The sequence below is a fragment of the Cyprinodon tularosa genome, unplaced genomic scaffold, assembly GCF_016077235.1.
Source record: "Cyprinodon tularosa strain WSP-4 unplaced genomic scaffold, ASM1607723v1 ctg76, whole genome shotgun sequence".
Classification (NCBI taxonomy): domain Eukaryota; kingdom Metazoa; phylum Chordata; class Actinopteri; order Cyprinodontiformes; family Cyprinodontidae; genus Cyprinodon; species Cyprinodon tularosa.
In genome coordinates this window covers 799918-824768 of record NW_024039518.1, presented here as the reverse complement: position 1 = coordinate 824768, position 24851 = coordinate 799918, and the positions used below count along the sequence as shown (strand labels likewise).

At 38.7% G+C, this 24851-nt stretch overlaps 1 protein-coding gene across 1 annotated transcript; it reads left to right on the top strand.

Moving 5' to 3' along the window:
- The first annotated feature begins 133 nt into the window (after positions 1 to 133).
- Positions 134 to 23166, top strand: tbc1d19 (TBC1 domain family, member 19). The gene is made up of 21 exons (XM_038270428.1): positions 134 to 339; positions 472 to 544; positions 644 to 689; positions 4877 to 4952; positions 5105 to 5179; positions 5411 to 5474; positions 6234 to 6280; positions 6375 to 6485; positions 9693 to 9765; positions 10152 to 10190; positions 12382 to 12494; positions 15100 to 15174; positions 17784 to 17846; positions 20244 to 20328; positions 20409 to 20453; positions 20532 to 20564; positions 20650 to 20759; positions 20861 to 20952; positions 22069 to 22184; positions 22295 to 22365; positions 22956 to 23166. The coding sequence occupies exons 1-21, from the start codon at positions 244 to 246 to the stop codon at positions 23028 to 23030; spliced, it is 1578 nt and encodes a 525-aa protein (XP_038126356.1). The 5' UTR covers positions 134 to 243; the 3' UTR covers positions 23031 to 23166.
- Positions 23167 to 24851: the final 1685 nt, after the last annotated feature.

Below are 24851 nucleotides of genomic sequence, written 5' to 3'. Positions count from 1 at the left end.
TCAAAAATTCAAATAACTTCTGAATTTTTACTGTATTTTCTGAGAACCTGTGGCGGTTATATGAGGCAATTTACAGAGAGAGTTATCACTTTGGTCGGAACCAAAGTATCAGGTGCTTGTTTCCTGCGCACCGACCTTGGTTGCTAAGTAACCTCTGCAGCTGCTGTTCTGAAGGATGCTGAGAGTTTAGCCGCAGCGCCTGATGAAAGCGGGCCGTGTGAGGGGCTCCAGTAGAAAGCGGGGATGGAAGAAAGTAGCGAGTTAACTCTGAGCATCGCTCCCATCGTCCAGCGGCTCAAAGGAAGCCATTTACACTCTCAGATAGAGAGACAAGCTAAAGTGAGTCGGTTAGCATGCGGCTAAAATGATGCGCAGCTAGCTGCTGCTGCTTGTTTCTGACAGTTCTCCATGATAAGCAACTTTTCTCTTTATTCTTCAACTTCACTTATCCAATAACACGTTATTTTTTAGGACTGTTTACGTCGATCTGAGATAAAATTGGAGTCGCTGAAGGAAGACGTGCGCAGTTTTCTGAAAAAATCAGGTGAGAAGAGTTTTTTCTAGAGGTAAACACCTTCCATACATGAGAAAGAAGGATAAAGATTCCTGTGTGCTAATGCTGCTCTCATCGTTTTGTATTTAGGTTGGGAGAAAAGGCTACAGAATGCTGTTTACAGAGAGCTGCATGTGTAAGTTACATTTATTTTATAATAGGGTTATTAAACAATTAAACATTTTAATATTTTTTTTAGGTTAAAGGTTGCGTTCAGATTAGGGCTGGGTATTTTCGCCAAAGTCCTGAATTGATCCCATTTTTGATTCATACAGTTCTAAATCGATTCATTTCGATTCGATCTGTTTTTACAATAATGAAAGTGGTTCAACTGTGTTTCAAAACACTCATTTATTAATTTTTTGCAAACTTGTAAATCAGACAGTTTAAACTTGAGATGTGGACAAAGTTGACTTAAATGCGCAAACCTGTTTGTCAAAAGTGAAAAGTGTTTGCTGGTCAGCCCCCATTTGTTAATGTCTGCAGTCAACCTATAGGCTATATTTGCAGCTGTCTGGCTTAAAGTAATCTTGAATGAAACCATTCATTATCAATGTAGTGAGAAGTCACCTTAATGTCACATATTCAGCACATTATCTTTAGCTGTTTCAAATCCAAAATGGTTCCAGACATCAGACTTCCTTTTGAATGGCTTGCTAAGCGGTTTGTTACTTAGGTCAGCATTTGCACACGCCTCCTGCTCATTTGAATGTGAACGTCACAAACCTCACTATAAAACTAATCGATCTCATTCCCTACACATCGATTTAGCAAAAATGTAAAGGAATCCATTCAAAATCGATTAAATCTATTTTTTTACCCAGCCCTAGTTCAGGTTCTCATCCACAGTCATGGAGCTTTGTGTGAAATCCACTCGTAAGCTTGTTTGTTTACTATAAACCCTTATTTTCACCTGCCAGGTTAGGGTTAGAGGTTAGGGGTCAAACAATAACATGTGACTTTTTCTCCATCCAAATAGCTCTATCTCAGTTCATGTTATTCCCATCTTTTAGCCAGAGTTTCCATTACCTTTTCTGTTGTGTGTTGTTTTGATCCACTGTCATATAAAAAAGTTTGGGCACCCCTATTAATCTTAATTATTTTTATTTCTAAATATTTGGGTGTTTGCAAGAGCTATTTCAGTTTGATATATCTAATAACTCATGGACACAGTAGCATGATCATTCTGCTTCAAATCATCCCACAGATGTTCCATAATAATAAGGGGATGGCCATTCCAGAACATTGTGATTGTTCCTCTGCAGGAATGCCTGAGTAGCTTTGGAGAGGTGTTTTGGATCATTGTCTTGCTGAAATATCCATCACTGACGTAACTTCAACTTCTTAACTGATTATTGAACATTCTTAAGAATCTTCTGATATTGAGAGGAATCCATGAAACCCTCAACTTTAATAATATTCCCAGTGCCAGCATTGGCAACGCAGCCCTAAAGCTCGATGGAACCTCTACCTAATTCTTCAGTGGGCCGCAAGTGTTTTTCTTGGAACGCTGTGTTTTTTTTTTGCCACCATGCATATCACCTTTTTTTTTATGACCAATCAACTTAATCTTTGTTTCATCAGTCCACAGGACCTTATTCCAAAATGAAACTGCAATGTCCAAATGTGCTTTTGCATACCTCAAGCGATTCTGTTTGTGGTGTGCTTGCAGAAAAGGCTTCTGTCACATCACTCGCCCATACAGCCTCTCCTGGTGCAAAGTGCGCTGAATTGTTGAATGATGCACAGTGACACCATCTGCAGCAAGATGATGCTGCAGGTCTTTGGAGGTGGTCTGTGGGTTGTCTCACAATTCTTCTTCTCTGCCTCTCTGATATTTTTCTTGGCCTGCCACTTCTGGGTTAGATATATCAAACTGATATACCTGTTGCAAACAACCAAATATTTAAAATAAAAAGAATTAAGAATAATAGGGGTGCCCAAACTTCTTCATATTAAAATCAATGAACATTTCATTCTTTATTTGAATGAGGAGGAAAACAGAATATCTACTTTTTAATGTATAGGTTTTACTCGTAATTTCAGGCCATATGGCTTCATAAATAGCATTGCAAACAAATCATTTTCGAATGTGTTTGCAAATCTAAATCTGAAAATATGACTCTAATCTGTAGTCAGCCGTGCAACAAGCTTCCCTCATATTTTCCCCTTTATGTGGTTCAACCTCAGAGGTTAGCTGCAGAACATTAGAGCCCTTCAGCCATTAATGACTGGAAGAAGTAAAGCAGCTGTTAAAGTTTCTGATTGAATTACTATTGGATGGTCAGAAATGATTTCCATTTAATCTGACTGAAATCAACAGAGCTGCATACAGAGGTGAGCAATAACTTAAAAAAAAATGAATCAAATTGAAGTAGTTACAATATTCAGTTACGTTTACTTCAGTAAATTTTAGGGGAAAATAAAGTTTTTAGGTGTAGTTGTGCTCTTCCTTACATTTTACTTTTTATTAAGTAATATTCTTGTGAGACTATAACTAATCCTAATATTACTCGAGTAAGATTTCTGGCTACTCTGCCCACTATGAGTATTCAGAAATTACAGTTAATATTAGATGTTCTAGCTGGACGTTCTTCATCCTTTCCTCACATTTATATGTTATCTGTACTGTAAAGATTCGTTTTATATGTTTATGAATTCAAAACCAAATTGGAAATGTGTTTTTCTACCCAAAGTTGCTATTTTTTATATTTAAATTTATGAATTTTATTTTATTATATTCTTTGAAATACCAGAATTTGCTCATAACTCAGCCTGCTTTAATCATTTTAAACTGGATTGGATTGGATTCTTTATTTCAAACATGCAAGAGAAAAAGAAAAAAAAAAACAATAAAACAATGTTTAAAAACATTGGAGAGAAAAACAACAAACAAGGTACCCTTCTTTCCTGAGTTAATATACCTCTAGTACATGTGCGAAAAGGGGTAGGAAGAAGTAAAACTTATGTAATAATTATGTTGCTATATATATCCATATACATACATAAATATGTATAAACATTTACCTTCATACATATATATAAATAAACAAAACAAAAAACACAAACAAAACTTTCTACAAGGCTTCTCTATACCTTTTGAAAATAATTTCTTTGTACATTTTTTTTGAAAAGGAATATGTTTGGGCATTGCTTTAGGTTTTCATTTAGTTTGTTCCACAATTTAACTCCGCAAATTGATAAACAATCTTTTCTTTGTTGTTCTACGTCTATTAATCTTAAAATTTCCCCTTCCCCTTAAATCGTACCCTCCCTTGCTTTCAGAGAACATCTTTTGTATATTCCCAGGCAATAGGCTATGTCTTACTTTGAACATGAAAACTGCAATTTGGTATTCTATTAAATCATGGTATTTTAGCAATTTAGATTTTAGAAATAAACTCTAAATAAGATTACAGTTACTGAGTACTTGAGTAGCCATTTTACCAAGAACTCTTGAGTCGATTCCTACTTTTACTTAAGTAAAAAATGTGAAAGTAGTGTAGAGCTGCAACTAACGTTTATTTATTTTTTTTTTTTTTTGATTAATCGATTTATAATTGGATATGAAATGATTCCTTAAAGAAGATTTTCTGCTAAATTTAACCAGGTGAAACTGAAACATTTCCACTTGAGGAGTTCTGGATAGAGCACACTGAGAAACTAAATGTATTTTTATCTTAAATGCAAAATGTTTATATATTTATTTTTTCAAATCTTGGTATACTTACTGCCTTATGTTGGTCGCTCTGTCAGCTAAAGGCATGTTTTACCGTCTCTATACTCCATTTAATGATTAATTGATTACTAAATTAGTTGATGATTATTTCAATAATCAATTAATCACAATTAATTGCTTCAGCCCTAAAGTAGTGTTTCTTTTCAGTAAAATGTTTGGGTTTTCTACCAGCCTCTAGCTGCATAGAGGAATGGACAAACAACCTTTATCTAATGTTGAAAACTTAAGTCTGTTACAGTAAAAATGAAAGATTAAGAGCAAATGTGAAGCAAATTTAAAACTGTTCCTTCTTTCTCGTCAGACGCTACTTTCTGTCACTCTTACATCATATAGTGAACTGCATCCATCCTTTTAGGTGTTTATTTGACTTGGTCCTTGAGTCATTCCGTTTACCTTGAGCAGGTTTTGAAAAAAACGTGGTGCATCTATTTGCCTTAAAGCTGACAGACCTTTGTTTTTGAATCTCTTTTTCGATGAATTCATTCAGTTTCTAAAGTCTCATCTCATTAGCATCAGTTTATCAAAGCCGTCAGTCTTTCTGGGACGCTTGATGACATCTTTACATCCTCCTTCATTTATTCTAGCCAGCTGCCTCTAAGCCATCCCACAGCTCCTCCAGAGCAACTCAAAGAGCCGCTGGCCTACATGCGTAAAGCTCAGGTCAGTACGCCTCCGCTTATCTCCATCTTCCTCCGTAGCTGTTTGACTCCGCTTGTTTTCGCCTGCCAACTCTGCGAGATGTTAACCTCGTTTTCCACGTCACTGACATGATAGTGATGACTGAAGCCAACTGCATGTGTGTGTGTACACAGGCCAGCTGGGAGAAACGCGTCCTCAAAAGCCTGAACAGCATGAGCACAGAGCTTGGAGTGCCTCTGGCCCGTAAGGTAGGAGGAAGCATGGTCCTTCAACAGCTAATGCAGCTAAACGACAGAGACTCCTATGGAAAAGCTGTCATAACGCTGTATTTATTTTTACAAGATGGTAACCAAGGCTGTTGTGTTTTATCTCCGTATAACTCTGCATGCACACAGCTGTATTTACGACTAAAAGGAACGATGCGGCGTAGCCAGGCTGTATGGTGTTTTGTTTGTTAAAGAGCCTCCTGTCTCCCACAGAGGCCTGCAGCCGAGCAGAAGGAGCTCACCGACAAGTGGAACGAGATGGGCACCGACGAAGCAGGTCTGCAGACACTACCCAGGGGTTTGGCCCCAAGACCCATCTGCCTGCTGTGACTGATTGGTGTTGATGTGTGTGCGAGTGCTGGCGCATTTAACATCAACTTAACAACATGCCATGTCTCTGCATCAGATCTACCACTTCAGTGTTTTCCTCTTTGAGCTATATTTATCCAGCCAAAGCTTTTATAGAAGCTTGTCTCTAATGAGAATGTTTCTGCTTTTATTTTTTTTATGCAGCTTAGGACCAGCATCAGTTTTTAGAGCTTTAAATCATAGCTGAATGACGTCCACACTTCATATAGTTCATCTTTATCGTTAAACAACTAACATGCTAACTCATTACTAATGTTCCTGTGATTTTCTTGTATCCACTTCTTGCCACTCTTCTTATGGGTTATTCAATCCAGCTGAATCTGTTGAGTTACGTGACAAAATGTGGCAGTAGGTTCAAAGGCTGCGAGTTCCTCTGGAAGGCACTTTGCTTTGTTGATAAATGTAGGATTTATGAGCTCTTTTCTATCTCCCGGTTGCTCGAAGCCGGCACATTTCCAGGGAACAGGCCGATCTCTAGTCCTTACAGCGATATCACAGCTCAGGGATGTAGGATAACATTTAAGACTTGCCGTCCTCTGACTGTAAACATTTCGGACTGTCAGTATAGAAGCTGTCCAGACCTCTTCCTCTGACCTGCGCTGCACCTTCATTCACATCATGCACCAGGTAGAGAGCGTCACAGTGGTTGTTTCTGCTTCTGTTGCAGACTTGAGTCGCTTCAGGCCCGTATACGCCCTGAAAGACTTCCTGGAGGTAATCGCCTTCCTTGTTTGCTTTATTTCCCTCATCCTCATTTGAAAAGTGACATTTCAGCTCTTTTATGTCTTTTACTTGTTGTCCAATTTAGGTGTTGATAAGTTTGCGCAACTCCAACCATGGCAGCTGTGAGGACGTCAGCGCCCGGAGCCACTGGGGCCTCATTCAGGTTCCCCTCAACGTCCGGGACATCCCACAGTTGGTAGGGATCTACGCAGCTCTCTTGTTTATGTGATACAGTAAGGGCCGGATTTATCAAGATCCAATTTTGCGTGCAGTAATTTGCGCTCGCAAACTGGAATTTTGCGCGAGGGGCTGGACCATGGTTTGCGGGTGATTTAACAAGAGCGATTGCGTAACTGGTGGCAGGTGCAAAACTGTTGGAGACGCCCTATTTAAATGATGGTTTTGCGCGTTTGGTGGTTTGCGGCATGGCGAGTTTGGACAGCAGAAAGCGCAAAAGGAAATTCGACCCCATGGAAATGGAGGTATTGGTGGATGAAGCCAACAAACATTTAAGTGAACTACAGCAAAAAAGTGTGTCACACAGAGGAACGCTATATGTGAACAAACCTGTAATAAAGTAAACGCTGTTGGTGAAACCTTGCGAACAGTGGATGAAGTAAAAAGAAGATACCAGGATATTAGAAGGCGAATCAAAGAAAAACTGGCATATAACAAAACATCTGCGAACAAAGCAGGAGGGGGCACAGTAGATGAGATGCCTCTGACCAGCATTGAGGAACAAGTACAGCTGACGCTCTGTGAGGAGCAAATCACTGGAATTGCAGCTCCAAAATGGCAATGCTGGATAAACGATAGGTTTTGATGATCGTTTCCTCCTTCATTCCAAAAATATTCACACGGAGTGAAAAAATGCGTTCTCTGTGTCTCCTTGCTTTATTTTGATGTCTCCTTCTTGCGACAATAACCGCTGCCATGTGTGCGCAATTACGCATACAGACCATTTGCACCTTCTTTTGAAACGTGTTAAATATAGAGTCAGATACCGTTAGCAAAATTGCTTTCAGGTTTGATAAATCACTTTGCGAGTGCTAAATTAATATATTTACATGTTCTCCTCCCACAAGACGCACTTTTGCGTGTAAACGCCCCATATTGCATATTCATTGCAGAAAAAGTACTAAATGGATAAGAGGCGCTATTTAGCACGTTTTAAAGACCAAATGCTTTTAGCACGCTGTTGATAGATCAGTTTGTACATTTTTTAGCGTGCGCAGTGAAATAGCTCACGTTTTAATACACGCAAACCTTTGATAGATCCGGCCCTAAGAGTTTATGGCGTCATGAACACTGTAACAGCCTGTGATGCTTGTGGCAGAGAAGCAGGCCCGCGGCATGACAGATCATCCATTATGCTAACAACAGCTCAATTTAAAAACAGGTTCCAGTGTACAATAGTATGCTGTCATTTTTACTGGAAAAATTGTGTTTTTTATACGTCGAAGCCCATTCAAATCAGATTTTAATCTGCAATGCAAAACATAACGACTACCAATGAGTTTAAATCCAGAAAAGATGAAGATAGCAATAGTAAAAATGGTTTGTGATGATGACTTCTTTAAAACTAGGGACCATCCTTTGATAAAGTATTTTTTCTTCTCCAGTTTTAAGAAACTATTGTGATTAACATGTTATGTTAACAAGAGATGCAATCAGGAGTGCGGCGATGCAAAGCGATGCAACAGGAACGATTATGGCGATTACCACTGATGGTACAAAAGCAACACACTACCGTAATATATGCAAATTAAATTAAAAAAGATAATATAAGTTTTCATGGCATCTACTCCATCATATTTAGTTACATTAACACAGTTGTTCAAGTTAGCACGAAAGGACATGGAAATAGTATGTTAAAGTAACTAAATATAAACAGAACATTATTTTTTTTATGCGAACTGTCGGTTTCGAAAAAAAGCTGCCTAAATACAGAGAAGAAGGCAGTTTTTTTATGACACTTTTTTTTATATCAAGAGAAGACTGGTTAAAAACTACAGAAGCATTAGTAGAAGAGGACGGCTTTCAAACATTAGAAAAAACTGTTTTAAAACCTTAGAAGAAAAAGAAGACTGTTTTGAAACATTAGAAGAAGAATGTTTTAAAACTTAGAAAAGGGGGATTTTAAAATGTTAGAAAAAGAAGAATGGTAAATGGCCTGTACTTCTATATACACACTCTGATGGTGGCAAGCTACATGGTAGCCACAGCTGCCCTGGGGCTCACTGACCAGGAAAACTCCTGCAATCAAAGGAGCAATAGAAGAAGGTTTTAAAACTTAGAATAGGAAAGTCTTAAAACCTTTGAAGAGAAATAATAGTTTTAAATCATTAGAATAAGATGGCAAGTGGCTATACTCGCAATAATAAATTTTAATATTAATATTAAGGTAATAGTGAAACAGTATAAACTACTGTCATGTTTCTTTTAATAGAAATGTGACTTTTTGTCAAACCTTGTCTGGTTGCACTTTAATCAGGAGCTAATTAATGAGGCATAGAAGGAGAGTTTGCGTCATGCCATGGAACGATTTTTGTTGTTTAGTTATTCTATATCGTTATATTTTTGTGATTCAGCTATTATGACAAATCATTGTGAACCTTCATTTGGTAATGACTTGTCCAAAATGTTTATTGTGATGAAATTAAACTGACGGTAATAATATAAAGAAACATATTACTTTTTAACAAAGTTAACTTGATTAATTAATATAAAATATTTTACATTAACTAAGTAACTTGGCCAACGCTGGCGTTTATAGCGATGGATGCTCAGCAAATGGGGCTTGAGTTGAAAAATCTGAACTTTTGTTTTACATCATGACATCCAATCAGAGACTGGTCAAGGTCATGACATACGGCTGAGGAATGCAGCAGAGATTAAGCTTTTTTTAAAATCAAAATTGAAGATAAAAAAGTGTCGTAACGAATGTTCTTTAGAGGCAAAATGGTTCCTTTCAACAATTTCTCAAAGAAGACGACTATTTAGGATGTGACCAGAATCCTTATAGAGACTAACAATAAGAGAAAGGGATTTGTTTTGTTTTATTTTACCTCCCTTACTGTCCTAACAAATTCCTTAAGCAGGTTGGCGGCCACCCAGGAAGGAACACTATCACTCTGTCTGCATCATGTCCAGTAGGATGAAGAAGGAATGTCTGCTGCCCAGTATTAATAAGACAGTCTAAGCAGTGGCACTCCAGTTTCTCTAAATGCAGTTTAGATTCTAGGTGGCTTTTATTTTTCAAAATGAAATGTGGGAGAGAATGGTGGAATTTGGGGATAAAAGCCCCAAAATGAACTAAATGTAGAACCTCTGGAAGAATGTTAATTTTGACAGGATCAATGTAAACAATACAGGGATCTGTTGTGTTTTTTCCCTGTTATAGAGACAGGCTTACTCAGAGCTGAACCTGAACTCCGGCCAGTTGGGGATTGACGACCATGGCCACGTCCATCCAGGTAACTACGGAGATCAGAAGGAGGTTCATGATCTACTGCGAACAAACACTTCTTACAGCGGTCAGGCTTTCCCAGTTATCAGGCAGTAGCTTATAAAAAGCAGGTGCAGAGATCCTTCTTGTTGTGATTAAATACTGGTGTTTATCCATTGAATAGATTGGCACGCCCATCTGTAAACCCACTGGCTGTATATCAGCTAGTTCTGCTCTGTTGGTCGTCTGGGACTTCTCAGCCTGTATCTCCATGAAGTCCTCCATGATATTGACATTGTTCCAGTGTATCGTTCATGCCTTAAATAGAGCGGACTGTGCTGTCAGTGTTTGTAAAGCAGACCGATAACAATGCTGACAGCTCTGTTCTGCTTTCTCTTTCCTCTTTGCTGGCAGACCTGTTTGAAAACGACTATGTTCAGATCGGCAAAAAAGGTTAGTGACGAATGTGTGAGTGTGTGTTTAATCCTTTTTTCATTGTTGAAGCTCTGATTTATGGTTGTTAGTTAGTGTTAATAAAATTAAGTTGGAGTTTAAAGTGATCTGGAAAGTGTTTGGGTTTGTTTCCAACAGCTCACAGAAAAGTTTGGATGTGATTTCATTGTTTGCTCTGATCTGTTTTAGTATTGGAGATGAATATCAGAGCGAATGAAATCAGTGTCTTTATCATTGCCTGAATGTTATTGGCCTCATTTCCTCCATCCTTCATTTGTCTCTTTACTTTCATCCTTGTATCCTTTCTCCTTCCCTTTCTTGTATCCTTCTCCCTTCCTCCTACTCTTCCTATTTCCATTACAATTTTACATTGGTGTATTTCCAGTCCTTCCTTCCTTCCTTCCTTCCTTCCTTCCTTCCTTCCTTCCTTCCTTCCTTCCTTCCTTCCTTCCTTCCTTCCTTCCTTCCTTCCTTCCTTCCTTCCTTCCTTCCTTCCTTCCTTCCTTCCTTCCTTCCTTCCTTCCTTCCTTCCTTCCTTCCTTCCTTCCTTCCTTCCTTCCTTTTTTCAGTATTTCCTTCCTTCCTTTTTTCAGTATTTCCTTCTTTCCTTTTTTCATTATTTCCTTCCTTCCTTTTTTCATTATTTCCTTCCTTCCTTTTTTCATTATTTCCTTCCTTCCTTCCTTCCTTCCTTCCTTCCTTCCTTCCTTTTTTCATTATTTCCTTCCTTCCTTCCTTCCTTCCTTCCTTTTTTCATTATTTCCTTCCTTCCTTCCTTTTTCCATTATATCCTTCCTTCCTTCCTTCCTTCCTTCCTTCCTTCCTTCCTTCCTTCCTTCCTTCCTTCCTTCCTTCCTTCCTTCCTTCCTTCCTTCCTTCCTTCCTTCCTTCCTTCCTTCCTTCATACAAAGGCCACACACAGGCTCCTCTATTTCAGCCACTGTCTGCTTTGTTTGGCTTCGGGCTGCGGCCTCCATTCCTTTCCAGGCCAAGTGTTAAATGCAGTCAACCAGGAAATTTAGGGGGTGAGGAGCGTGTTGGTTTATGCTATAACTGGCCAGCACCTTAAGCTGAGGGCCGTGTATTTTGGGTAACTGTCACAACAAAGATTTAGGTTAAGAGTGGACACGCGGAGGAGTTATTAAAATGTGCATAAAGAGATTTAGGAAGTTGTGCAACATTTACTATTTTGGCACGGTTTGCATCATGACTTCTGCTGTTTATCCTTCTGTAGCATGTTAAATGCTAAGCCTGCAAGCTTGATTTAAAATCTGCAGATGCCTGTTTTGTCATATGCGCTGTCCTAGAGCACTGGAGGCAGAATGAACGTGAGCTTTACTTTAAAGTGATACTGTTGTTACGCTGTGACAGTATTAGAAAGTAACCCTGGGTTAACGCCAACCATGTTATGTCCTCATTAAACACACAGATGGTGGAGTTTGTGTGAATCCAGTGATGAGACCAAGCTAAACGTTCAAATGTGGTGGAGCTTGATCATAGCCATGTTTATAAACCTACAGCTGCATGAAAAAGTATTCAAACCCATTTTTTTCTTTTCTTTTTTTATCTTTTAAGATTTTTTTTGTCACACTAAACACCAGAATGTCAGACTTTCTATTTGCTACAAACTGCAGACAAAGATTGGATGAAGAGGATTTTCTCAGACAGGACTAACATTTTACATTATAATCAATATGCCAGACACAAGACAGTTGTGCAAACCATGCACTCTCTAAGTAAAACATAGTGGTGACAGAATCATGCTATGGGAATTATTTGTTTTAGCAGGAGAAGGGGACCAAGTTAGATGCATGAAGCTTATCACAGGGCAATATTGGAATAAAAGCGGAGATTTGTCTTCCAGCAAGACAACAAACCTAAACACATCCAGACTGCAGTAGACTGGATTATATCAAAGGATCTTCATGTTTTAGAGTGGCTTAATTGAACGTCTAGGCAGAAAGCCAGCGGAGAATCTGCTGTAAATGCAGATAAATGTTCTATAAAGAAGAGTTTCAGGTAAAGAAACATTTGAACATGTGGAAAAATAAATGTGAAATGTTTTAAGAGATATAAGAAAAATCTTTTCACAGCGCTGCAATGTACTGATTTGTTTTATGTAAAGAGTGATACCTGATAAAAATATACACCCACCCATGCTGGGAGTCATTTTCAAATGTTTACTGTTCAGTTGTGGTGGAACAGGACAGCGCAGCAGCACAGCAGTACAGCAGGCGGGGCTGTCCCACCGGGCTCCGGGCAGACCTCTGGGCCCTCATCCTGAACTCCACCAACCAGCCGCAGGTACGGCAGCAGATGCTTACTTCACGGCTCATTTGCACAGCTGCACCACTTCCCAAGCTGTTCACTCCAATTCTTTTCAGCTGCTTCTTCCTCCTCCCTACTTCAAATGCTTCTACTCTGCTTCTCCTTCACAGGATACTTTAAAACCAACACACGTAACACCGACTGACCGATAAACTCGACACAATCTGTGTGTTTGCTGCCGTGGTGTTTATTTAAGCTGGTCCCAGCTTGTCCTGTGTGTTCAGTTGTTAGGATAATCAAATTCTTTAGTTAGGTTAGCCCAAACAGTCCTGCTCATCTGCCTGTGTGGCAAAATTCCCCGGTCCACTATTATCTATGGAGGCCCGGTTTGGAAAATATTGCTCAAGATCAGAGGGATGATTCGATAAGGTGACTGAGAAGTTCTGGAGAACATCGGAGGACAAACACTTTGAGGCATATTAAGGAGAGATGTTGCTCCATGTGTCCCAAAAGGCCTTATTGTCACACACAGAGGGGTTAAACTATCGAAATACCTGCAGTTTTTATTTTAGAAACATAACCTTTAAAAAAAAGAATAATGCAAACTTAGATTCAAGAAAAAAGAAAAATTATGGAAAAGAACAGACAGGAAAATTAAGAAATAATATCACATAAATTGACATACTCAAAAAAAATCATACGCTTTATTCAATATAATTCAAAGAACTTTATTAATCCCAAAGGGAGATTCAATTAATAAAAATTTGACCTTTTTAAGTTTATAATAGCTTCTAAGACCTTTTAAGCTGCAGCTCTTGACCTCCTGTTGCTATAGGGCAGTAATATAAGGGAGGCAAAATAACCTCCAACTCTCACTGTTAAAGAGCTGCTGCAAACTGTGCCGTAAGTGAATAACCTAATCTCCATAGCAACCATTTAAGGTTGCTTAAAGTAAGGCAGTCTCTGCTCTTATTGATGGTGCGTCCAGAGACACAAACATGGAGAGCAGAGCAACCGCGATATTGTTAGTAATGCGACAAAGTCGACGCACGAGACGGTGGATTTTTCTCCGCCTTATTTGCCACAGTCGTTGCCACAAAATTAACGGCAAGTCATTACTTAAGACTAATTACATAGACTATTCAGACTAATTTTGTCCTAAACTCCTTTTTTTTTAAACAATAATTTTTCTCTTTAAATTAATGTTTTTTTTCCAACAGCTAGACATCAAACTAGACTGGAGAGATAATGCAGAATACTTTTATCTAATTATAATACATTTAGTATGTTGTATATACTTTTATTTTTGAAGAAAATCATGATTTATTACATTTTTCTATGATAAGGAAATCCTTTAACTTATTGTTTGTCTCTAATTTAACTACAGTTTGTAGGAAGAATAGTGAGTCTGCAGAGAGCAGCTGTCCTCCATGGTGAGGTCATATCCCAGCTAAGTCAATAGCAAACCTGAGGGGGGCGCCAAACCGAGTTTTAGACACTAAAGCAGGATTTTACAAATGTGCAGTAAATTATCAAAATAATAATTACACAGCACTATAAACCATCTTTTTACATCGTAAATCTGAAAGAACTATTGAATATGTGCTTTTTTTAAAATAAGAAAATACGTTTAGCGGGGATGCAAAAGAAAGTTTTCTCTAAAATATTATAATCAGCCTTTAACTAGTCTAAAAGTAGACAGAGGCTGGATAAAAGCATGCAGACTGAAAACAATCGATCCTGTTACAGTGATGCGCATCACATTAAACTCTATAAAATGCAAGATGAGTTCACTGAGAGTTTGCCTCCTGTTTAGGCTTTTCTTAAGTTGCGTTAATGACAAAGTTAAAATGTCTGCTTATTGCACAGCATAACTTCTGTACTATGGTTAATATTTTTGCATTGATTTAAATAAATAACTCTTAAAAGATGTAAGCCGTTCAGTTCAATAAATTTAAAGCATATTCACTCAGCTAAATTACATTTCAAAGTACCAACTGTTTCAGGTATTTATTTCCAAACATATTTAACTTTATAAACTCAGCTTATCTAACCAGGATGTCTGTTTCTAATCCAGTCTAGGCATACATCTCTCCAGCAGTAGTAAAATGAAAAAAGGATTACCAAGTTGAAAATATTATCTGCTTTTATTAACATCAATGAGGAAGGGGAATATCTGAGAGGTAACTATGAAGCCAAAACTGATGGAGTTCCCGTTTTACTAGCAGGTTCTGTTCTTTAGGCTCCACATAACTAGTCCTGGTTGATTCAGTGTCCTGTCGCCATCTTCTTCTTCTTCTTCTTCCCCTCTTCCAACCGGAGCGCTGATCATTGTCAAGATGCTCAGAGAATGTCACCTCTGACATTTTTATCGCCCCCTTTGGCTCATTAATGAAAACCTGTCTAAAACCGGAGACACTTGGAGATGAAGCATGCGCTCGGATTTAACTGGGCTGTCATCACAGTTATTGGGAGGATGTAATTTAATAGTGTCTATGAAGGAAGTGAGAGGTTCTGTTTCTTCTTTTTTACAAATACTACACTCAAAGTGTGAGTATTTTATCTCTAAAATAAAAAAAGCTCACAAAGTTGTTGATTTTTGTTCAGTTTATTAAATGGTGCTGAATCTTTACCCTTTCAGGACGTCATGCATTATGAGCAGCTCAGAGCCGGAGTGATCCAACACGACCTGCTGGTGGATAACCTCATCTACAAGGTGAGCTGTCGGCGCTCATTATCTGTAGGGAATTAAGCTTTTTCTTTCTACGAACACATTCGTCCGAGTTCTCCTCGCGGCCCTACATGTTAACGTACAGCTGTATATGTGTATAAATTCTCAGAGTTTAGGTTGGAGCCTAAAAATGTACACACATCTGTTGAAATGCCAGATTTCTGTGAAGGAAAACCATCACAGCATCATAAATATTACATAACTCCCTTTTCCCCTCCATAATTTGACTTATACACGCATACTTAACGCACAGCAGTAATTTTCATAGAAGTTACAAAGGACAGAGACATACAGTGTGTATATGTATATAGATATACAGGGACCTTGCAAAAGTATTCAGCCCCCTTGAACTTTTCAACCTATAGCCACATTTCTAGGTTCTAAGATAAAGATCTAAAATTGTATTTTTTGTGAATAATCCACAACAAGCGGGACACATTCATGAAGTGGAAATAAACGTATTAGATATTTTAAACTCTTTTAACAAATTAAAAACTGAAGAGTGGGACGTGCTAAAGTAATTGGCTGTTTTGATTGAAGTGCAGCAAACTCTCCAGAAGTTCAGTGAGGATCTCTGAATGATCCAATGTTGACCTAAATAACTGATGATGATCTGATGTGAGAAATCAAGTCTATGTATAAATGCACCTGTTCCGGGATAATCTCAGAGGTTTGTTTAGTGCAGAGAGCATCGTAAAGAACAAGGAACACACCAGGCGGGTGCAGCAGAGATACTGCTGTGGAGAAGTTTAAAGCTGGATTTGGATGCAAAAAGATTTCCCAAACTTCAAAGGAGCGCTGTGTGAGTGACAATATTAAAACGGAAGGAGTATCAGACCTCTGCGAATCTATGAAGACCCGGCTGTCCTTCTAAATAAAGATAAGACTGATCAGAGATGCAGCCAAGAGGCCCATGATCACTCTGGATGGACTGCAGAGATCTCCAGCTGAGGTGGGAGACTGTCCATTGGACAACAATCAGTCATATATTGTACAAATCTCATATTTATGGAAGAAAGACATCTCTTAAAGATATTCATTAAAAGGTCTTGTTTAATTTTTTCCATAAGCCGCCTGGGAGACACAGAAGATGCTCTGCTCAGATGAAACCAAAAATTAAAATTTTTGGCAACAATGAAAAACATGTTTGGCGTAAAAGCAACACAACTCATCACCTTGAACGCACCATTCCCTCTATCCAACATGGTGGTGGCAGCATCATGGTTTGGGCTTGCATTTTTTTCAGCAGGGAAAGGGAAGATGGATAAAATTGATGTGAAGATGGATGGAGCCAAATACAGGACCATTCTGGAAGAAGAACTGTTGAAATCTGCAAAATACCTGAGAGGGACGGAAATTTATCTTCCAACAAGACAATGATCCGAAACATGAAGCTAAATCTACAATAGAATGGTTCTTTAATAAACACATCCAGGTATTAGAATGGCCAGGTCTGAGTCCAGGTCTGAATCTAATCAAGAATCTGTGGAAAGAACTGTAAACTGCTGTTCACAAACGCTCTCCATCCAACCTCACTGAACTCCAACTGTTTTGCAGGAAGGATGGGGAAGAGAATTTGACTCTCAAAGTGCAAAACGGATAGAGACAAACCCCAAATGACTTGCAGCTGTATGCACAGCAAAAGGTGGCGCTACAAAGTATTAACTGAAACGGCTCAATAATTTTACACACCCAATTTTTCAGTTTTTTTGTATCCATATCTGGTGAATAAAATTCATCTCATTGTATCCATAATATCCAATAAATGTTGTTGCACTTCATGATCGGGCCCCACATGTTGATTCTTCACAAAAATCTACAGTTTTCAATTTTTTGGTCTGAAGCCTGAAAATATGGCGAAGTTTTGAAAAGTTCATGGGGGCTGAATACTTACTGGATATCACTGAACAGGAGAAAGCATCGACTTTAAAGTAGTTTGGAAACTAATCAGTGAGGCTTCCTGGATTAAATATTCCACACACCTTATAGTGTGTTGATCAGCTGAACTACTAAGAAACCAAACTTTAACTTAAAAAAAAAACTTGGATCAGAAGCCAAACAGAGCTTACATTGTAGTGGCAGCATCATTTAGGGGACTTTATTTTTTCTTTAGATGGAACTAGGGTTTTTTGTTTTTTTCATCTCCTTTTTTTCAACCAAGGTGGAGCAAATTCCAAATATTTGTCCTAAAATCGTCTTCTCAACAGATACAGATGCATTTTTCCCCAACGTCACAGTAAGTCCCAGCGTTTATCAGAAGAAAATAACATTTTTGGGATGTCTAAATTTGACTTGAAATCTGAGCGGTCGCCCTCAGAGGGACATAGACATAATATGTCCTCAATTTAAAAGAGTTAGAGAAGATTATTTTAAAACATGACAAAAATCAAGATTCAGGAAGCAAAATAAATCCTAAAGAGGAAGATCCTGAAAGAGAAGCGTTGTGGTCTTTATTATTTTTCAACTTGCATGTCCCTTTACATAAAATGTGTTTTTCAGTGCTAAGATACAGGATGAATGTTACAGCAAAGATGTATTTATCTAGATTTCCACTGTGTTGATATACTGATATCAAAATCCTCTGCCTTTAATAGGACGTTAAACTCACCGCCAGCAACGATGACTACTACTTTGTATTTGAGGACTTCCTCTATCAGGTCAGCTCTCTTTCCTTTAATAACCAGTCATTCTACCTCATTAAGCCTCAACTTGGGTTGAATCATCAGTTTCTAACCTTATTACAGATTTTTTTCTTTTGTTTATCCATTAACAACTTTTTTATTTCTTTTTCTCCGCCTGTCGTAAATCATCTTCCAGTTTGGCCACCCTTAATGTTTATCCCTCCTGTGTGACAGCAGTGGATTTTATCTGCTGTTATACTCTCCAACCAGCCATTAATACCCTCTCTGTTAGTCGCCACTTTATCTGTCTTTGACGTACGTCTGATAAACGTGTTTCTGCTCTCGGTAAACGGGTTCCTTCAGCAGCTGCCTGTTTGTCCTGCTCCTCGGTGACAAACCAATGAGTGCAGGGTGGTTTATCCAAGACCCTGCTCCTGCATCCTAGTCAATATTGACTAATGGCAGACTCAATAAGCAGTGAAAGAATCCACTTCATGTCAAGAAGTTGGTTCAGAGATGACAGAAGAAAGCAGGGAGGGTTCCTAAGAAAACCAAGAGGGCGCTTTCCTAGAACGGTTACATCCCAGAGAAGACGTGTTGTTGTTTTTTGCAGGGATGTTTCTTTAGGTGTATTTGAATAGGTTTCTCTCAGATCTTAGACACACTTTGAAAACAAAAAAAAGTTAGAAACTTAACAGCATTTCCCACAGTCTAACCCGGCTGTCTGTGATATTAGAAATAATAAGGTGGAATGGTTGTTGTTATGTTATCAGCTAGGGCTGAACTGGTGATCTATTTAAACTGAATGTATCTTTAGAGCCTGTTTTTATCATCTTCTAAAGACAGGAAGTGTATATGTTGCAGTAATCATAGCGGAAAATCTCTCAGTTAATATCAATCTGGAAACCACCAGAACATGTGATGAGCTTTTGAACTAAACGAAAACTAATTTCCTCCTGCAATTTTTTGAAGATATTTTCCACTTAACCGACTATTTCCATTAAAACCCTTCTCCACCCGATGCTCTGCTCATCCTGCTTGGGTCCAGAGGGAGCCTTTAAAAGCATGAATCCTTGGTGGCTGCATAAATACTTCTGAGTATTACATCTTAGCTCTCAATGTTTTTGCGGCATCTGGATTACAAAATTATCACATAACAAAAATAATAACTGCTGAATAAAAACATTGTAATAAAATCAGATGGATTCTAATCCTGATTATTTAGGAAGTTATTGTTGCACCTCGTTCCTTAGAACGGCATCTTGAGAAAACGCCCTGGTCTCATCGTTATGCATGGTGGTGGATATGTGATGCTGTGGTCCTGTTCTGAAGGCTGTGATAATAGTAATTAAAGTGAAACCACTTAAAGTGAAATAAGTAGTTTGGTTTTAAGGCCAAATCTGCTCAGAAAGGTTCACCAAACACGAAATCAGTGTTTTTATTTAAGCATCTCAATCCTGAAGCTAAACAGAGGATCAGAGAGGATTATGGGATTAATGTACGATGGATTTAATTTGATCAGTGCAAATAACACATTTATTAAATGGAAATTCATCCAGATACAAAACTTTAAAACATCTTTTGAATCAGAAAAGATTTTGGAAATTATTTTGCTGTTTATAGTATATTTTTCTACTTTTTCATATTTTAGTTTTTTTCTAATTTTATTTTTGCTATTTTTCCGACTTAATGTTGCAGATTACATTATTTTCAACTTGGGATGTACAGGGATGGGTTTCATGAAGCAGGTTTGACAAATTCAGATTCAAATTTGAATTAATTTAGCCTAAAATCTGGAACTCTGATTGTTCAGTTTCACAGCAGCTACTATCAATTAGTCCGATCAATTTTTAACTAGGTCCACTCAGAGTTAAGCGCATGTGCAACAAGTATGAAAAGCCATTATCAGTGTAGCACCGATTCGACGAGTCACCATGACAGCAAGCAACAAGAAGTGTCTATTTTACCCCACTGGAACTAGATATTTTAATGTAGAAATGCAAAAATATAAAATAAAAAATAGGAATTGTTTAAAAGAGAGAAACAGCACCACAGCTACAAAGAAGAGGAATATGGCGAAGGAGAAGATTGTTGCTTGAGTTAATGCATAAGTTTATATGAAGTGGGCTATGGCAGGCCCTTTTTACATTTAATAAAATCCTTCTCCTCTCTGTTGTTCCATTTATAGATCACTAAAATAAGATTCTTCCTGATCAAAACCACACTCCTAGACCTAACTGTAATAATATATTTTCTAAATTACAGCACATTTTGACACATTTGTACATATTTACAGAGAAGTGTATAAAAGAGCCTATGTGACTGCAGTAAAAGAAACCTCATTTTTTGAGTCTTATAGGGATGGATTGAATAATTCTTTCCTCTTGAAGTCCCATCCATCCTTATACGCTCTGATCTTTTGTTTGCTTCCAGGTTCTGTTGTGTTTCTCTCGAGACACGGCAGTTCTGGAGCATTTCAAGTACAACAGCGCCACTCCTCCTAAATCCTACCTACATGGTGAGATGCGTTTTAATCACCAGAACAGATAACATCCTCCAGATTAAGATTAACACTGCCATGTTTGGTCTTCCTTGAAGGGAAAGTGGGAGATGGAGAATATGCTGTTGTTTACCCTCCAAACGGTGAGCTAATGTTTACAGATTGTTTCTGATTTTTTTAAACGGAGAGAAAATGCGTTGTTTACATTTTGATTTTCTCAGGTGTTATCCCCTTCCATGGCTTTTCTATGTACGGTGAGTTGCATGATCCGCTACCTTTTAATGGTTTTATTCAGTGTGAACTGAATAGAGAGGATCTAACCTGTGGATGCTTTTTCAGTGGCCCCCTTGTGTTTCCTGTACAACGAGCCGTCCAAACTATACAGCGTCTTCCGGGAAATGTATATTCGCTACTTTTTTAGGCTGCACTCCATCTCCTCCTCTCACTCAGTACGTTTTTATGTTGGTTATTAGTTAAATATCAACTCCTAATTGCTTCTTCTCTCCCCTAGCGACTGCTTACACGCCATATTGTTGTGCTTCTGCTGCAGGGTATAGTGTCCCTCTGCCTGCAGTTTGAGCGTCTCCTCCAAACCCACCTGCCTCAGCTCTTTTACCACCTTCGACTGATCGGCGCCCAGCCGTGAGTTTAAACTGTTCTTTTATGACATGAACATACAGTGAGGAAAATAAGTATTTAAACACCCTTCTATTTTGCAAGTTTTTGCAAGAAAATCAATGTGGAGGAGTGGGCCAAAATCCCTCCTGCAGTGTGTGCAAACATGATGAAAAACAGGAAATATTAGAACCTCTGGAATTGCAAACAAAGACTACTGTACCAAATATTAGCATAGATTTTCTCAGGTGTTTAAATACTTATTTGCAGCTGTATCATAAAAATAATTAGATAAAAATCCTACATTGTGTTTTCTAGATTTTTTTTTATTTTTTTTATTGTCTCTCCCGGTGTACATGCACCTAAAATGACAATTTCAGACCCCTCCATGATTTCTAAGTGGGAGAACTTGCAAAATAGCAGGGTGTTCAGATACTTATTTTCCTCACTGTACGTTACTGTCTCAATGCCGTTCATATCCTTCACATTTTGTCAGACTACAGCCACACATCTCTGTTGGTATTGTATGTGAAAGACCAGTACAAATTGTGAAGTGGAAGAAAAGTGAACAATACTCTTATTAAAAGGTGATGCATTTGGTTTAGTCCCATTTATTTCCTAATATTTATAATTACCTATCTGTCATCAGTGTAAACACTGCATATGCAGAGAAACGTAGTGGGGGAAAGGCGGTGGGGAAACAGAGTCAAATCAAGGTCGAGGCAGGAATCCAGTCAACAGTTTTCATCGAGGCTTTAAAACTTGTCTGAGCTTGAGCCATTTTGTAACAAAAGTAAACAAAAATCTGTCAATAGAATTGCAAAGTTGGAAGCGAGTTACCCTAAATGATCTGTAGCTGCAACTGCAATTAAAAACTCTTTTCAACACAAATGCACCCCCTGATTTTAGTCTAGAAAAATGATTCCTGTTTATATTTAACAACATGCTAAATTCTGTTGTTGTTCTGTTTAAAACTCTCAAACACGCTGAAGTGCCACAAGCTCTTTATGTGCTGCTGCCATCTAGTGTTAACAGCTAAAATTGCAATCTTCTGTCTGATTCAAGCTGTAGTGGATTTAATCAGAGGCATAAAAGTCTCAAAGAGATTTATTGCTCACTAAAGATTTCATATCCTGGTCTAAGGTTGCGTATTGCCTTTAAGTGGATGGTCCGCGCCTTTTCTGGTTACCTTTCCACTGATCAGCTGCTCCTTCTTTGGGATCGAATCCTGGGCTATGACTCAATGGAGGTCGTTGCAGGTAAGTTAATCCTGAACTCTTATCGGATGCTGCTCTCCATCCTTCCTGTCTTTAACCTTATTATCTCACGCCTTTTCCTCTATTCTGCTCTCTGTCCGTCGCCTCCACAGTTCTTGCAGCAGCTGTGTTTGCCTTCCGTGCTGAGAACCTGATGGAGGTGACGTCGCTGGCCTCAGCAGAGGTACGTCTGTCTCACTTTAGGTTGTGTCTGCAGATTTCTTTGGAATCTGGAGTCTATTCCCATCACATACGTCCAAAAAAAGCTACAAATAGCCTTAAAATAATTAGTTCCTCTAACTCCATGCCCCAGTGCATGCTTAGAAGGACCTTTATGTTTATGTTTTAGTCATTGCTAATGTAGCCTTACATTGTTAGCATAACCCTGAATCCAGTTCATGTGACCCCTCATCCTTTCTCCCTACCCTTACGACGGGGGGCGGGGGGTTAAGGGACAGCATGATATGGAGGCCAGTAGTTCCAGGGGGCACTATTTGCTTGCAAAATTTCCCACCTTCCCTACTTAAGAGAAGGTATCATAACACACCGCTCCTTATTTTATATTTAGCACCGCAGGCCCAGTGCTGAAATTTTAAACCCTCTTTCTAAACATGATCGTGTCCCTAAATTTAATCCCCCCCTTAAAGTGATCCCAAAAGGACAGGGTGGGAATCTTGGATCATCCTGGTGTCCTGTTCAATATGGATATCATTTTTCTTTCTTTTTTTTTTCTTGGTTATGTCCCGTATTGATAGGTAGTTGTCTAATTTGCAGGCCGTCCTCGCTGACCTTTCAACCCTGAAGGTCGTACCGCTCATCCAGATCTTTCTCTTCGCCACCGCCATCTGAAACCCACCGAACATGAAGACCTGTGCTCAAAAACCAACAAACTCACTCCGGGTGACAAAACAGGAAAAAAAAAAATCAGGGGGAAACGCACGCCTGATCTGGTTCAAGCAAAAAGCCAAACGCACCTTTAGCCCTATTAATAGTAGTCCCCCCTTTATGATGATATTAGATGTCATACAGTATGTAAGCGGACCCTCAGGCCCAGCCTGCCTCATTAAGCTGTAGGGGAAAGATGATCCCCGCTGCAGTCCTCTGATCAGCTGAGGTGAGTTGCATGAAGCAGTAATTGTGTCACAATGGCGGCGAGTGGGAAGGTGCAGCTGCAGGAGCGTCCCTTGGCCGGCCTAATGAAGTGTTAGCTAGCCGCTGCCATTAATATAGCTCAGCGGCTCCTGCTTGTCATTATTAAACTGTTAGTTACTGATGAATGATCTGGCATTTTAGTTTGCTTCAGCATGCTGAAAGATAACCTGCAGTGTTATACCCCCTGCCTCCATTGTTATGAAGTAGTTAAAAAGCTTTATGATAAATTCAGATTTTACTCCAGTGGTATGATCTGAGAGTGAAACTTTCTGTAATCGTTTTATTTATTGCCAGACCTGTTTGTGAGAAGCTACGCTGTAAAAACAATCAAAGAAATTATTTAGAATATAAGAATTTATTAAATTAAGCGTATTTACCCTCAGTTTAGTAGGTAAAGAAGATGATTGGAGTGTCATCCCCTTAAAATAAGATAATTAGAGATTATGGCCTTGAAATAAGAGACTGGTGTTGTTTTTTCTTACTTTAAATGTAAATTATTCCATTGGCAGGCTCTCTCTCACTTGCTCAAATAAAGAATAAATTACTGGTAACTTATTTTAAAGTAAATTGACTTACTTCAATTTTTGCAGTGCAATTAAAAGTTGAACTGAAATCATCTTTATTACCATACATTTAGCAGCTTTTGATGTTTCCTCTGAAAAAAGAAACCATAAAAAGTATGAATTTTTTTTTTTAATGAAGGATTAGTCCCTCTCTAAATAAATGCACAGATTTATCCCCTTTTATTAGTTTAATACAAAGCTATAGCAGTAAAAGAGTAATTTATTTGAAAGACTTTTACGCATCGTACCGACCCGAGGGACTGCTGGGCATATTATGGTATGATGGACCCTGTGAATAACAATGCTGTTTGCTGCTCCCTGTGTGCAGTTTATTGCATTTATGAAGGTTTGCTGCACTCTTGATGGATGTTTTGCACCTTTAGTGCCAATGTTGTTTTTATTTCATTGTTTATTTTTTTACCATTGTGGTGTTTTTTTTTTATTTGTACGCTTTGGAAGTCAGTGTTATGCATTAAATCTTCTGCTGCAAAACAAGTTTTTCTTTCAAATAAAGGTTATAAAGTTAATCACTCCTGTGTCCTCAGTGCTGTTTCCTTATATGTTTTTCTTAACTGAATATTTGTGTGGGGTCGCGTGGCAAGATAAATGTTTGGACAGGCGTAAGTGTACGTTGGAGGCTCTCAGCAATCATATCTAAATGAGCCCTGGTTCTTGGCCACCTCTCTCATCCCTCTCGGCCCTCTCGTATCGAATTATGCTGTTCCTCTCTTTCGTCTTTCCTCTCCCCTTCCCGTCCCTCTCTTGGATTCTGCTTCATCTGCCACCTGTTTACTAGCACTCCCACGGCTGACTCTTTCATCAGTCATGCTCCTCCTTTCGTGTGTGTTGATCCTGCAACATGTACCTGCTGTGGCGATTCACTCGTAGCAGTCCCTCCTTGTGGCCGGTTGGTTGCATTGCAGGGCAGCTTGCCCTCTGTCCATCAACACCTGGG